The 13849-nt window shown below is 34.1% G+C and overlaps 1 protein-coding gene across 1 annotated transcript in view; it reads left to right on the forward strand.

Annotated features, from left to right (window-relative positions):
* LOC149183054 (GEM-like protein 5) overlaps nt 1-6303 on the forward strand; it is a 35824-nt gene extending 29521 nt beyond the window's left edge. The window contains exons 2-4 of the mRNA XM_089414804.1: nt 5502-5627; nt 5721-5878; nt 5998-6303. Of these exons, the coding sequence (XP_089270930.1) occupies nt 5502-5627; nt 5721-5878; nt 5998-6303 (590 nt within the window). The remainder of the gene's footprint in view (nt 1-5501; nt 5628-5720; nt 5879-5997) is intronic.
* Nucleotides 6304-13849: the final 7546 nt, after the last annotated feature.

The following is a 13849-nucleotide window of genomic DNA, read 5'->3' on the forward strand; positions in this document are numbered from 1 at the left end:
TTTGGTATTTTCCCCATCAAAAATACCCAACAGTGGTATCAGAGCAGGCTTAGGCTCTTTAAAAAAAAGTTAAAGAAGCTGAAGGGAGAAGGTTGTTGCTGCAGCAAAACTTCTCAGGCAGACAGAAAACTCAGACAACAAAGGATTCAGGTATTCTTCATAGCTATCTTGTTTGTTATTGAAGAGACAGTCAGTGTTTTAAATACACAGTCAAGGAATGGCCAGCACAAGCACTGGTATGGGTTTGTTTAACACCCAGCTCCCACAGTTTAATGGGAAGAACTATGACTACTGGTCAATAACTATGACAGCTCTGCTTGCTTCCCAAGATTTATGGGAAATAGTTGAAGAAGGCTTTGAAGAACCAGCAGATGAAACTGAGTTCAATGCATTAACTCAAGGAGAGAAGGATCTGCTGAAGAACAATAGGAAGAAAGATTCAAAAGCCTGTGTGTTGTTGTATCTAGCAGTAGACCAGAGTATGTTTCCAAGGTTAGAAGCAGCTAAGACAGCCAATGAAGCATGGCAAACCCTCAAGACAGCCTATCAAGGCATGGAGAGAGTGAAGACAACAAAGCTACAATTGCTGAGAAAGGATTTTGAGAACTTGAACATGAAGGAGTCAGATAACATTGACTCATTCTTCACTCATGTGATTGGTGTAATCACACAAATGAGAACTCATGGAGAAACCATTGAAGACAGAAGAATTGTGGAGAAAATTTTGAGGGTCTTACCCTCAAGGTTTGATGCCATAGTCACCACCATTGAAGAGACAAAGGATCTCTCAAGCTATTCAGTTGATGAGCTGCATGCATCACTGATAACACATGAGCAGAGGTTGAGTAGGAATGAAAACTCATCTCTTGAGCAAGCCTTAAAGACCCAGATGTCCTTTGGAAGAGGCAGAGGTCAAGGCAGAGGAAACAAAAGAGGAAGAGGCAGAAGCCAGAATAGAGGTGGAAGGAACAACTCATCAAATGCACAAGGAAGAGGCAACAATCCAAATCAGAACCAAGGCCAAGGCAGCAGCCAACAAGGAGGACAACATCATGCTCAAGGACAAAGGTATGATAAATCTAATGTTCAATGCTATTATTGCAAAAAGTATGGACATTATGCAAGTGATTGTAGAAAGAAACAACATGATATGAACAATAGACAAAATGCAAATGTTACAAGAGAAAACAGCAGTCAAGAAAATGTCCTGTTAGCTTGTAACATGGCTGAAACACATAGTGAGGACATATGGTTTTTAGACTCAGGTTGCAGCAACCATATGACAGGGAATATAGCCCTCTTTTCAGCCTTAAATCAGAATTTGAAATCAGAGGTCACACTAGGAACTGATAGTAAAGTGTCTGTTATGGGAAGAGGAGAAATAAAAATACTTTCAAAGCAAGGAGAAAGGAAAACCATAGCAAATGTATACTATGTCCCCGGAATGAGATGTAATCTCTTGAGTGTTGGACAGCTTGTCCATAAGGGGTACAATGTTTTCTTTAAAAATGATGTGTGCACCATCATGGATATACCACCCAGCAAAAGATGCATTGCTGAAGTGAAGATGACAAGGAACAGGATGTTCCCTTTGAGGATCAGGGCAGATTTGAAAAACAAAAATGAAATTGCAGCAGTTACCCAAGAGGCCTTCCAAAGCGTGCCAAAGGATGAAAATTGGTTGTGGCACTTGAGATTTGGGCATCTCAATTTTGGAGGTCTAAATTTGTTGAGTAGGAAAGGAATGGTAAAGGGATTACCATTGATAGAGAAACCGGACAGCCTATGTGAAGGCTGCATTTTGGGAAAACAACATAGAGAAAGTTTTCCATCAGGGAAAAGCATAAGGGCAAAGACACCCTTAGAGATTATCCACTCAGATTTGTGTGGACCAATGCAAGCTCCATCATTAGCAGGCAGCCTATATTTCTTGACATTCATTGATGATTTTACAAGAAAGACTTGGATATATTTCCTCAAGAACAAAAGTGAAGTCTTTGAGAAATTCCAAAACTTCAAAGCATTTGTTGAAAACCAAAGCGGGCTGCACATTAAAGTTTTGAGAACTGATAGAGGAGGTGAATATATCTCCAAGGAATTCCTAAGATTTTGTAGAGAAAATGGAATACATAAACAGTTTACAGCAAGGTACACTCCACAGCAAAATGGAGTTGCTGAAAGGAAGAACAGAACCATCATGGAGATGGCAAGGAGCATGTTGAAGGCAAAGCATTTGCCAAATGAGTATTGGGCTGAAGCTGTACATTGTGCAGTTTATATATTGAACAGGTGTCCTACAAAAGCAGTCATGAACAAAGTGCCAGAAGAGGCATGGAGTGGGAGAAAGCAAGGAGTCACCCACATGAGAGTTTTTGGGTGTGTGGCCTATGCACACATTCCGGATCAGCTAAGGAGGAAGTTGGACAGCAAAGGGGAGAAATGCATCTTCATTGGATACAGTGATGAATCCAAAGCCTACAGGCTGTACATTCCATCTACCAAGAAGTTCTTTGTCAGCAGGGATGTTCAATTCATTGAAGAGGAAGCTTGGGATGGAAGCATAGAGAAAACAGTGAATGTCAAAAACTGTTTGTCTCACGATGAAGATGAAGAGGAGGTGGCTGAAATGAATCCCCAAACAGCAGCACCAACACAAGGACAGCAAGGGACACCATTGAGGATAAATGAGAGTGCTTCTCCAAGCACACCACAAGGAGGAAATTCAAGTGCATCTTCAAGCACTTGCACACCAAGTGAACGAGGTAAGAAGTTTAGAAATCTAAGTGACATTTATGAAGAAGGAATGAATTCCTTATTTGCCTTATTTTGTCATGTTGATGATCCTATTCATTTCGAAGATGCAATCAAAGATAGGAAATGGATAGAAGCTATGGATGAGGAGATGAATGCCATAGAGAGAAACAAAACATGGGATTTGGTTGAGCTACCGAAAGGCAAAGAAGTCATTGGTGTGAAATGGGTCTACAAGCCCAAGAGCAATGCTGAAGGCAAGATTGAAAGGCATAAGGCAAGGCTGGTTGTCAAAGGCTACAAGCAGCAGTATGGGAGAGATTATGAGGAGACTTTCGCCCCGGTTGCAAGAATGGAAACCGTGAGAGCAGTGCTGTCCATAGCAGCTCAAAACAAATGGAAAGTCTACCAAATGGATGTGAAATCAGCATTCCTAAATGGAGTGTTAATGGAAGAGGTTTATGTGGAACAGCCTCTCGGATATGAGAAGAAAGGTGAAGAGCACAAAGTGTGCAAATTGAAGAAAGCTCTTTATGGGCTGAAGCAAGCGCCAAGAGCATGGTACAGCAGGATAGATTCATATCTATTGGATAATGAATTTGACAGATGTGAAGGAGAACCCACAGTCTACATCAAAGAAAAGGATGGTAAGATTTTGATTGTGGTCTTATATGTTGATGATGTTATTTTCACAGGTAATGATGATCAGCTCATTAAGAATTTTAAATCAGTCATGAAGGATGAATTTGAAATGACTGACATGGGTTTCTTGAGATACTTCTTAGGCATAGAAGTAGATCAAAATGAAAAAGGAATTTTTATATCTCAAGCAAGATATGTAAATCAAATTTTGAGCAGATTTAAGATGGAAGAATGCAAGGCAGCCATCACTCCCACAGTAATGGGATTAAAGCTCAGCAGAGAGGACAGCAGCAAGGATTTTGATCCTAGTTTGTACAAGAGTATTGTAGGCAGCCTCATGTACTTAACAGCTACTAGGCCTGATTTAATGTATGCTGTTAGTTTAATTTCCAGGTTCATGGAGAGGCCAAAGGAGGCACATTGGCAGGCAGCAAAGAGAATTTTAAGGTATGTCAAAGGCACCAAAATGTTTGGAATTTTATATCATGCCTCAGAACATTCAGATTTGGTTGGATACACAGACAGCGATTGGGCTGGAAGTGTAGATGATCGGAAGAGCACTTCCGGTTATGTTTTTAATATGGGTTCAGGAGCCATTTCATGGGCTTCTAAGAAGCAGTCCATTGTAGCATTGTCTACAGCAGAGGCTGAATATGTGGCAGCTACAGCAGCAGCATGTCAAGCAGTGTGGATGAGAAGAATGTTGAGAAGCTTAGGCCAAGAGCAGGCAAAAGCGACAGTGATTTTTTGTGACAATAGCTCAGCTATTGCTTTGTCAAAGAATTCAGTGTTTCATAAGAGAACGAAACACATTGATACAAGGTTTCACTACATCAGAGAATTAGTGAACAATGGAGAAATTGTCCTAGAACATTGCAGGACTCAAGAACAGGTAGCAGACATCTTGACAAAGCCACTTGATCAGAAGAGCTTTGAATTTTTGAGAAAGTGTCTCGGTATGACCGAATGCCCAGCTGTTGAAATTAAAGGGGAGTGTTGAAATATAATTTCAACGCAGCCGTACGCTCCCCAAAACCGCCAGCAAAAACCACAAACCGGTTTAAAGATTTCTCGGACCGCCTACCTGCAGAGAATGGTTTTCGTACACAAGGGCCCGAGAAAATGTGGAGCTGACACGTGGTTCAGCCCTGACGTAACGCAACGTCATTTTCTCGGAGGATAAAGTTCAACACTTGTTGGTCCTCCGATATTGTTCTCCACCGTTGGATTTGCTCCCGTGTTCTCCGCCGTTGATCACCTGGAGCTGCATACGAACCCACATCAATTCAATGTTTTGCGTGGAGTAAATTAAAAGCATGGTTGACCATACCTTTCATTAATGCTTGTCATAAACTTAGGTGAATAGTTAAGTTTTTTACATAGGGCACGTAATGCATTTAGTTTTATATATACGGCATATATTTATTTAAGTGTTGACCATATGTAATGTAAAAAAAAAGGGGGCCACGGTAATATAGAGTTTTTACGCATTATGTTTTATATAGCGAGCAAAACATATATGCTTGAGTTTTTTGCTCATTGTATTTTTTGAAAAAGGGAAAACACACAGCAGTGTGTAGAAAAACAAGAACAGGGGTGTGAGTTTTTTTTGGTGATGTAATTTTTTTTGTGTTGGCCATAGCGAAAAACCATGTGTGGTTTTGCACAGCAGTGCATAAGGCGAATTTTGTAAGCCTGTGTAAGTTTTGCTTTTACAGCAGTATGTAAAATTGTTTTACACCAGTAAATGTGAATGGAGGTTTTACAACAGTAAATGTTAATGGGAATTTTTCACAGCAGTGTAAATTCTCATATGGAGACACAGTGAATGTTTTTTTTTGTTTTAATGAATAGAAATATTTTATGGTGAAATCCTCTGTTCCTCAGTGAATTTTTTTTTAAGTCTTCTGTGTGCACAAAAGATCCTGGAGCAAAAGAAACAGAGCATTGCCTCTGTGTGTTTGAATATTTGGTTTTTGGTATTTTCCCCATCAAAAATACCCAACAAATGTCTGGACCAACTATAAGTATAACATCAGCTGCTTTTCTTAGGTTCTTGCGTGCCTGCTTGCCTACGTTTTCAATTGACGGATTCCTTTTAAATGCAGTGAAAACTAGGCACATCATATCGGATGGAGCATGGGGGAAGCTGAGCCTGGGTGCCAAAGCTCTAACAGAAGGCGGCTTTGAAGCTTTATTCCAACAGACGTTTCCCAAGCTCTATTCCGACAAACGTTTCTGTCTATCCAGAGGAGAAGTTTTTACCCAAAGCTCTAATAGAAGGCGGCTTCGAAGCTCTATTCCGACAGACGTTTCCGTCTCTCTAGAGGAGAAGTTAAGGAAAATGTATCCCTGCTATCTCTCGACATCCACCGGCCGCGTTGCCGGAACTCTCTACATTTCGACCATGAAGATTGCATTCTGTAGCGATTGTCCCTTGTCGTTCACTGCTCCCTCCGCAGAGCTATCATGGAGTTACTACCAGGTGAGTGCTGCCTACATTCTTGAATCCTTTTAAATAATAGTAATTCTTGAATTCTTGAAATTGAAGTAATAATGGTAATGAAGGGGAGAAGTGTAAACTTGAAGTAATAATGAATGTAGGTTGTAATTCCATCGGCGAATCTGAAGGTTGTGAATCCGTCTACCAACAAAGATAATCCCGTTGAAAAATATATTCAGATCGTGACGGTGGACTGTCACGAGTTTTGGTTCATGGGATTTGTTAACTATGAGAAAGCGGTGTGCAATCTGCAGGAATCGACTCGTCAGATTCAGTCCGCTCAGCTTCCAATTCATACGCATCATCCAGAACCTTCTACCTTCAACCCCACAGCTGCCCACGTTTATATTCATACGCATCATCTAGAACCTTCTACCTTCAACCCCACAACTGCCCACGTGTATTAATTTTAATGGTGGAATGTGTTCATGTACAAATGTATTCATAGTGGCAAGGAGAGTATTTGGCATTTTATACTTCACGACTACAACTATTGCTGGTTTGTAATGATAATATATTTTAAATATACTTTGTTAGGTCAACCTTTGTTTTATTCTTTCACCAAAAGGCTATTTTTTGAAAGTTTAAACAAAATAAAAATATTCTTAATTTTTTATTTTAATATATCTTATTTTAATTCTTATTACCATTATGAAGTGAAATGGCTATTTTTTGAAAGTTAAAAAAAATTAAAAATATTCTTATTTTTTATTTTAATATATCTTGAATTAAAAATTCTTATTACCATTATTATTATTATACAATACCTAAGTTTACATGGAACTATTAAACAATAAATATTTTTCAAGAGTGTTTCAATGGAGTGATTATCGACGGTAATAAGGATAGCTGGGGTACATGGTGGTCCAGAAGTATCATAGTTAATTTGAAAGCATGGAAAGGAAATTTTAAATAAAGTTATTATAATAGAACTTTATGAAATTAATTATTATTTTTTGATATATTTCTTTCTCGATGGATTCATCCTCCTAAAATTGCAACGTTAAATTTCCCCATTTGATTTGGTTAAACATTTATGTGAGGGAGGGCAACGTTAAATTTCCCCATTTGATTTGGTTAAACATTTATGTGAGGGAGGGCACCACAACGACAAGGTTTGGTCTGCTTATGTGGGTCAAAAGAATTTCAATACCGTTTATATGGAAGAATTTCAATACCGTTTATATGCGTGACGAGGTGATGAAGTGCACTAATGACCTTGCTGGAAGATTTTAATTTTGTCAAAGCCTTTACTCTATTTTGAATTAATCACATTTTAATCCATTAATTAATAGTTTTTAATCAATTAATTATATTATGAATTAATGGTGTAGTTTAGTTTTTAGACAAAATGGTATTTTGAGTGCATAAATAAATTTAACAACTTAAAAACCCTAGGGCACTGGAATTCTATAAATTAGACAACTTAAACCTAGGGCACTAAAAAACCCTAAGGCACTCGAATTTTATAAATTAGACAACTTAAATCTAGGGCACTGGAATTCTATAATCTATCAATTTTTACCAAGAAAACAAAACCTTAATTTTATTCAATTCGAAGTAAGGAACAAAATTAAATTTTGTAGATGTTTTATGCTTGGCCATTTAGTCTATCAACTTTTACCAAGAAAAAAAAATCTTAATTTTATTCAATTCTTACCAAGAAAATACTAAGAAAAAAAAACTTAATTTTAATTCTTACCAAGAAAAAAAAAACCTTAATTTTATTCAATTCTAAGTAAAGAACAAAATTACATTTTGTAAATGCTTGAAACATTTAGTGATATAAGCCTTAGACTTATGTGCAAAAGTAAAGAAAACCGAAATTTACATAAAATATGTGAAAGTTAGGTATCATAAAGATCTCCTAATTTGTCATATGTGAAAGTTAGGTATCAAAAAGATCTCCCAACTTGTCATTTTTGTCTTTGTTTTTCTCTACTTTGCACCAACCCAGAATTGGGATCAACCAAAACCATTGCCAATTCATCATTTCCAATTATCTGCATAAAGACTTCTTTATTTTAATCGAATCCCTCAAATGTGTAATTTCTCTTAATACCCCTAATACATTTTTCATTATGTTATTCATTTTCATATTGCTATTATGTCATTCATTTTCATGTTGCTCCAATGTTGGGTAAGTATTCTGATTTGGCCTCAATGTATTAAGAGAAATCATATAATAATATTTTAATAAATCTTTTTAAGTGATGATAACAAATCTTATGAAATGGTGAACATTAAATTTAGTAAAATTCCGTTACTTCATGATGATGATGCGGGGTAGAGAAGGATGTGATCACCACAGCAATTACGCAGAAGGTTCGAAGTGGAAAGACAACTGCCATTGATGAGGGAAGCATCCCATTTATTAATCCGCCACAAGTTGAGTGCTGGCATCCCATTCCAAGTTACCCTATGTCATCGTCGACCAGGTTGAAAAATATATCTCACAAATGACTTCACTTATATCCTAAGTCACAGGACACGTCCTCCAAGGTCCCGTGTCCCGTATTTTAAGTGTTGAACATGAAAACGGCTCTAAAATGTGTCGAAAACGTTTTTCATCATGTCCTGTAAAATGTAAAACGTATTCGCCGGTTTTCATCGTGTCCTGCATTTGGAAAACGCGTATTCCGTTGATAGAAAACGTTGCTTGCATAAGTTGCAATTTTTTTTGAAAGAAACAAATAATTTTGAGTGGGGCAGCTTAATGATCAAGTCTAGGCCCTAGTATTGATATGCTATTCATGGTAATGTTAAATTCTTAAAGTAAAAGTGACATTCTCCTTAATCTTCATTTTCATCCTTTTACTTAAATTTTTAACATTACCATGAAATGACTCAGGATGTTTGAGAGTGGCTCTGGCCTCATTGGATTTCATATGGAGAAAGTAGAATTTTAGATTTCATTCAAAATGCAGCAGACTTATCAGTTTTTCAGGATTTCAGGATTGGGAGATTGTAATGTTTCCAGGTGACACCACCTGCGCGTGCTACCCCTGCCACCAGTAGAGGACGTGGTCTACCTCCTATAGCTCCTACTTCTAGTTCTTCAACTTCTAGAGCATAGCAAACTCCACTGCCAACTCCACCAGCACCAGCATCTACATCTAGAGGGAAAGGGAAAGCTGTGGTATTTTCTCGCAAGAGGGGCAGAGGAAATCAATAGGATTAGACTTTAGTTATTTTCTTATGTGCTTGTAAGTTGTACATGAACAATGAACATTGAATATTCAAGAATCAAGACCAAGCATATCACATTCTAATTGCTAAATAGTAAATTTTGATTCTATTTATTTTTTTAAAGTGAACTATGAACTTTGAGAAGTAATTATATTTTAATTTGATTAGATAAGTTGCAACCTACAATTTAATATGGATAAAAAAATATATTTCGGTATATATATATATATATATATATATATATATTTATTTATTAAATATATATAAAACGTGTCCCCCGCGTCCTGTTTCCAGATCGCTGTGTTTCGTATTGAATACTCGTATTTACGTGTCCTCCGTGTTTCGTGTCCTCGTGTCATGTGACTTAGCTTATATCCATAAATTTCAAATTTAAATCAAGAACTGATAGGTAAATTATATGAAAATAAATTTAATTAATAAATTAACGGTGAGTGTCAATGTGTCATCAGCGGAAGAGTTAAAGGTACCGAGGCAGTAAATGAAGCTATCCGGTGGCCGCATCTAAAATTATATTAAATGGAGTCATGTAAGAAACAAAACGTTTATTAGAGTAACTAAGAAACAAAACGTTTATTAGAGTAACAAAGTTCAATTATATGTTTCTATATTTCTATATATATTAAAGAAACAAACCATTTATTTGTATATGTATAAGGCATATTGCTATTTATTAGTTTTTTTTTTGAATATTTAAAAGAATTTTATATTAAATTGTTGGAATTTATAGTTGATAAGACTTAAACAGTTGAATGGGATTGCCTAACTTCCCATTTAAACAATTGAGTAAAACTCATAAATAATTTTATGGAGATATTTTTTGTTTTTGGTTTTCTAAATAAGTTGAGTATTATTTATGGAGATATTTCTTTGTAAGTAATTATGTTCACATTGGTTATAAAAAAATCTTTTACATTTATTGTTATTATTATTATTTTGTTTTAAACACATTGGCTATAAAAATATATTTTACATTTACTGCTATTATTATTACTTTGTTTTAAAGATCTTATTTTTTAATGGGAGATTTGGGTTTTAAAGTTTTTATTAGGTTTTTGAGTTTGCTATGATTTCATTGAAAGCTTTTAGTATGAAGAGTTGTGAGTTGGACACATTTTGAGACAATTGATAAGCTTTCGAGATATTTTATTCTAAAACTTTGCAATTTTTGAATATTTTTAATGAGGGAGTACTTTAACAGAGAAATTCCAAGGTGGAATGTTATTACTATGTTCTTGTGAAGTTTAAGTTTAGTTTAGTTTAGATGTTTTTTGGAATAATTTATTTATTTTAAATGAGAAATAGGTGTAATTTTTGGATATGCCAGTGATAGGTGTGGATTAATTAACATTATTTATTTTTAAGGGCAGTAATTTTTTATGCCAGTTTAGCATATATGCCTTTAAAAGGACTAATTAGCATTATTTATTTTTAATAAAATAAATTTTAAAAATCATGTAAAGAGCAGTTTAAAAATAAAATTCAGAGATTAAACACTTACCACAAAGAATTGGTTTTTCAATGTTAAAATATTTTTTTTCATTTTTTCTTCAAATTTGCATTGCATTGTTTGTTCTTTTGGAATATTCATTTGTTGTTTCTTTTTCATTCCTATCTATGAAATTTCTAAATCAAATTGTAATAAATTATAATGCACATTGTTATTTATTATTTTTTCTTCTCAATTTTTTTATTATTTTTAATATTTAAAAGAATTTTATATTAAATTGTTGGAATTTATAGTGCACATTGTTTCTTTGTTGTTTCTTCTTCATTCAGGTCTAAGAAATTTCTAAATTAAATTGTAATAAATTATAATGCACATTGTTATTTATTATTTTTTCTTCTCAATTTTTTTATTATTTTTTTCTTGAATATTTAAAAGAATTTTATATTAAATTGTAGGAATTTATAGTGCACATTGTTTCTCATTCTGGCTAAGAGATTTCTATTTCTACCTTAGATCGTAAGAAATCATATAAATCATATAGTATATTAGGATTTTTGACCCTTTGGTATCTGTATTGCAACACTTTTAATATGGATTTGGTTTTTAATTATATATTTTTGCTTATTTTGTCAATTCTTTTAACTTTAGGAGTAATAAAATAATTTTATTATTTTATCATATATTATATTTCTTTTAACTTTAAGAGTAATAAAATAATTAGATTATATAAATGATATAGTATATTAGGAGTTTTGACCCTTTGGTATTTGTATTGCAATTTTATTAATGCTTTTAATATGGATTTGGTTTTTAAATTATATATTTTTGTTTATTTTGTCAATTCTTTTAACTTTAGGAGTAATAAAATAATTAGATTATTTTATCATATATTATATTTCTTTTAACTTTAAGAGTAATAAAATAATTAGATTATTTTTATACCATTGTAAAAGGAATTTTTTATAATTGAATAACTTGTTTTATTATTAATGAAAGAATAATTCTAATAATTTTAGTTTTTTTTTTTTGTTTTTTGGTTGCAAATAATCTTAGTAGGGTGTTTTTAGTGTGTAAGATCTATTTCTTATATCTAAATATTTAAAGAATATATTTCTTTTAATTGTGTATTACAATTAAGGGGGTTAGGTGTTTTTCAATATGGAGAGAAGTTGTCAAGAAAACATAATGTTACATAAAAAGTTCAACATAAGATTATATTGAAAAATTAAAAACATGTAGATCTAATCTATCTTCTTTTTTTCCCTTTGTATCTAGAGGAATTGGCAATTGGACCAATCTTCCAACCACTACTACTATAACCTCTAGGCTAGGCGCTTAGATATGACCATTACAAATATATATGTGAATTGGGGTGATGTGAACCGAAAACCTCTTCACATTTACTTACACAACCATCATTAGTTGAGTTGTCCCAGGGCTACAAATATACTCCATCATTAACAACATAAGATTAAATTATATATATATGAATGACAACATTTAAAAGAAGATATTTACTAATTGAAATATTTGGTTCCTCTCATGTAATCACCCCTTTAAACATTTGCATTCCCTTCTCTCCTATCACCTAGGTCTACTCCAAGAAAGGATAGGCCAAGTCTTACTTTTGGGTGCCATATACATGTAATTTACAATTTTCATCTCCAAAGTAATATTTCCTTTTGTTATTTCTATTCAATAATTTACAAATTCGGTTTCCAAAGTAATCTTTTTGTTATTATTATTCAGTACTTATGTCGGTATTCTCTCATTTTCATTTTAACACACAGTTGCTCTCCTCACTAGATCTCACTTTTTTAGTTGCATATCACCGTACTAGACCTTTATTTCCTCTCATACAATATTCATGTATGTAAGTAAAATCCCAATCAGGCCTCTCTATGTTAGTTTTAGCCTCAACATATAATGCTTTGACATTTGCAACCATCTTACATTTGGGTGCCATATACATGTAATTTAAAATTTTCATCTCCAAAGTAATATTTCTTTTGTTATTTCTATTCAATAATTTACAAATTCCATTACCAAAGTAATCTTTTTTTGTTATTATTATTATTCAGTACTTATATTCTCTCATTTTAACACACACTGGATCTCCTCACTAGATCTCACTTTTGTAGTTTCATATCACCCTACTAGACCTCTATTTCCTCTCATACAATATTCATGCATGTAGGTAAAATCCCAATGAGGCTTCCCTATTGTAGTTTTAGCCTCAACATATAATGCTTTGACATTTGCAACCATTGTCTCCTTCTACAAGCCACAATCCCTTGGCTTTGAAACCACTTGTCAGTAAAAATGAGATAGAAATAAACACGTTTTATAATACATGATAACACATAAACAATTTTTTTTTTAGGCTGTGGTTCACAGACACCCTGGTCAACGGGTGGCACTACGTCCACGGAAAAATTTGGGTTGATCGACCGTGAAGGGAATCTAGCCCCGCGGCCCACTAGCAAGGCCTGATCCCAAGGGCTTCGGGGAGATTGGACCCTGTGACTTCCCGAAGACGAGGCTTTGACCAACTTGACCAACTGAGCTAACCCTTGGGGTTGATAACACATAAACAATTAAAAATACATGAACACCATTATTTACCCTCCAATCCCTTAGGAGAAAATTGAATAATGTATCTACTATTTCTCATGGCTTAAAACAGCGAAACCAGCCAAAATTGAGCCCTCTACTCAATTCACGAATATTACAATAGAGAATAACAACTTCATCACATATAATCCATGGCCTCTAAGACCATGGGTCACAAAAGTGATGTGCCCACATTTATGATTTCCTTTTAACTTTATTGTTATTTAGTATACAAGCAAATGATGTAATCACTAGTCAAAAACATACTAAATTACTCCATAATGGCTTAGCTCATCATTTTTAATACTAATAAAATTCTTAGCTATATCCCTCATAACTTTGTAAAAATCTTCTTTTAATAAGAAGTCAAAGAAAACTTCATATGGATGATCTAATTAAATACTTTCTTTTCAATATTTATCCAGTTTCTAAAATTTTTTATAACATACACAGCCTTACGGCTTTTCCCTTGCAACATTGCAACATATGATACAATTGCTAGTTTTATTTACTTGACGTATCTCACCCACCTAAAAGATTGAAACTTCATTTACGAAGGAGACAAAAATCAATTATTTTATTTACGATTTTGTCATAAACATTGCATTTTACATAACATTACAATAAACTATAAACATTGCATTTTACAAAACATTACAATAAACTATAGCAAATTCCACAAT

This window comes from Pinus tabuliformis, chromosome 3_2 (assembly GCF_031772625.1).
Source record: "Pinus tabuliformis cultivar Carrire ecotype Pingquan chromosome 3_2, CPIR1, whole genome shotgun sequence".
Taxonomy (NCBI): domain Eukaryota; kingdom Viridiplantae; phylum Streptophyta; class Pinopsida; order Pinales; family Pinaceae; genus Pinus; species Pinus tabuliformis.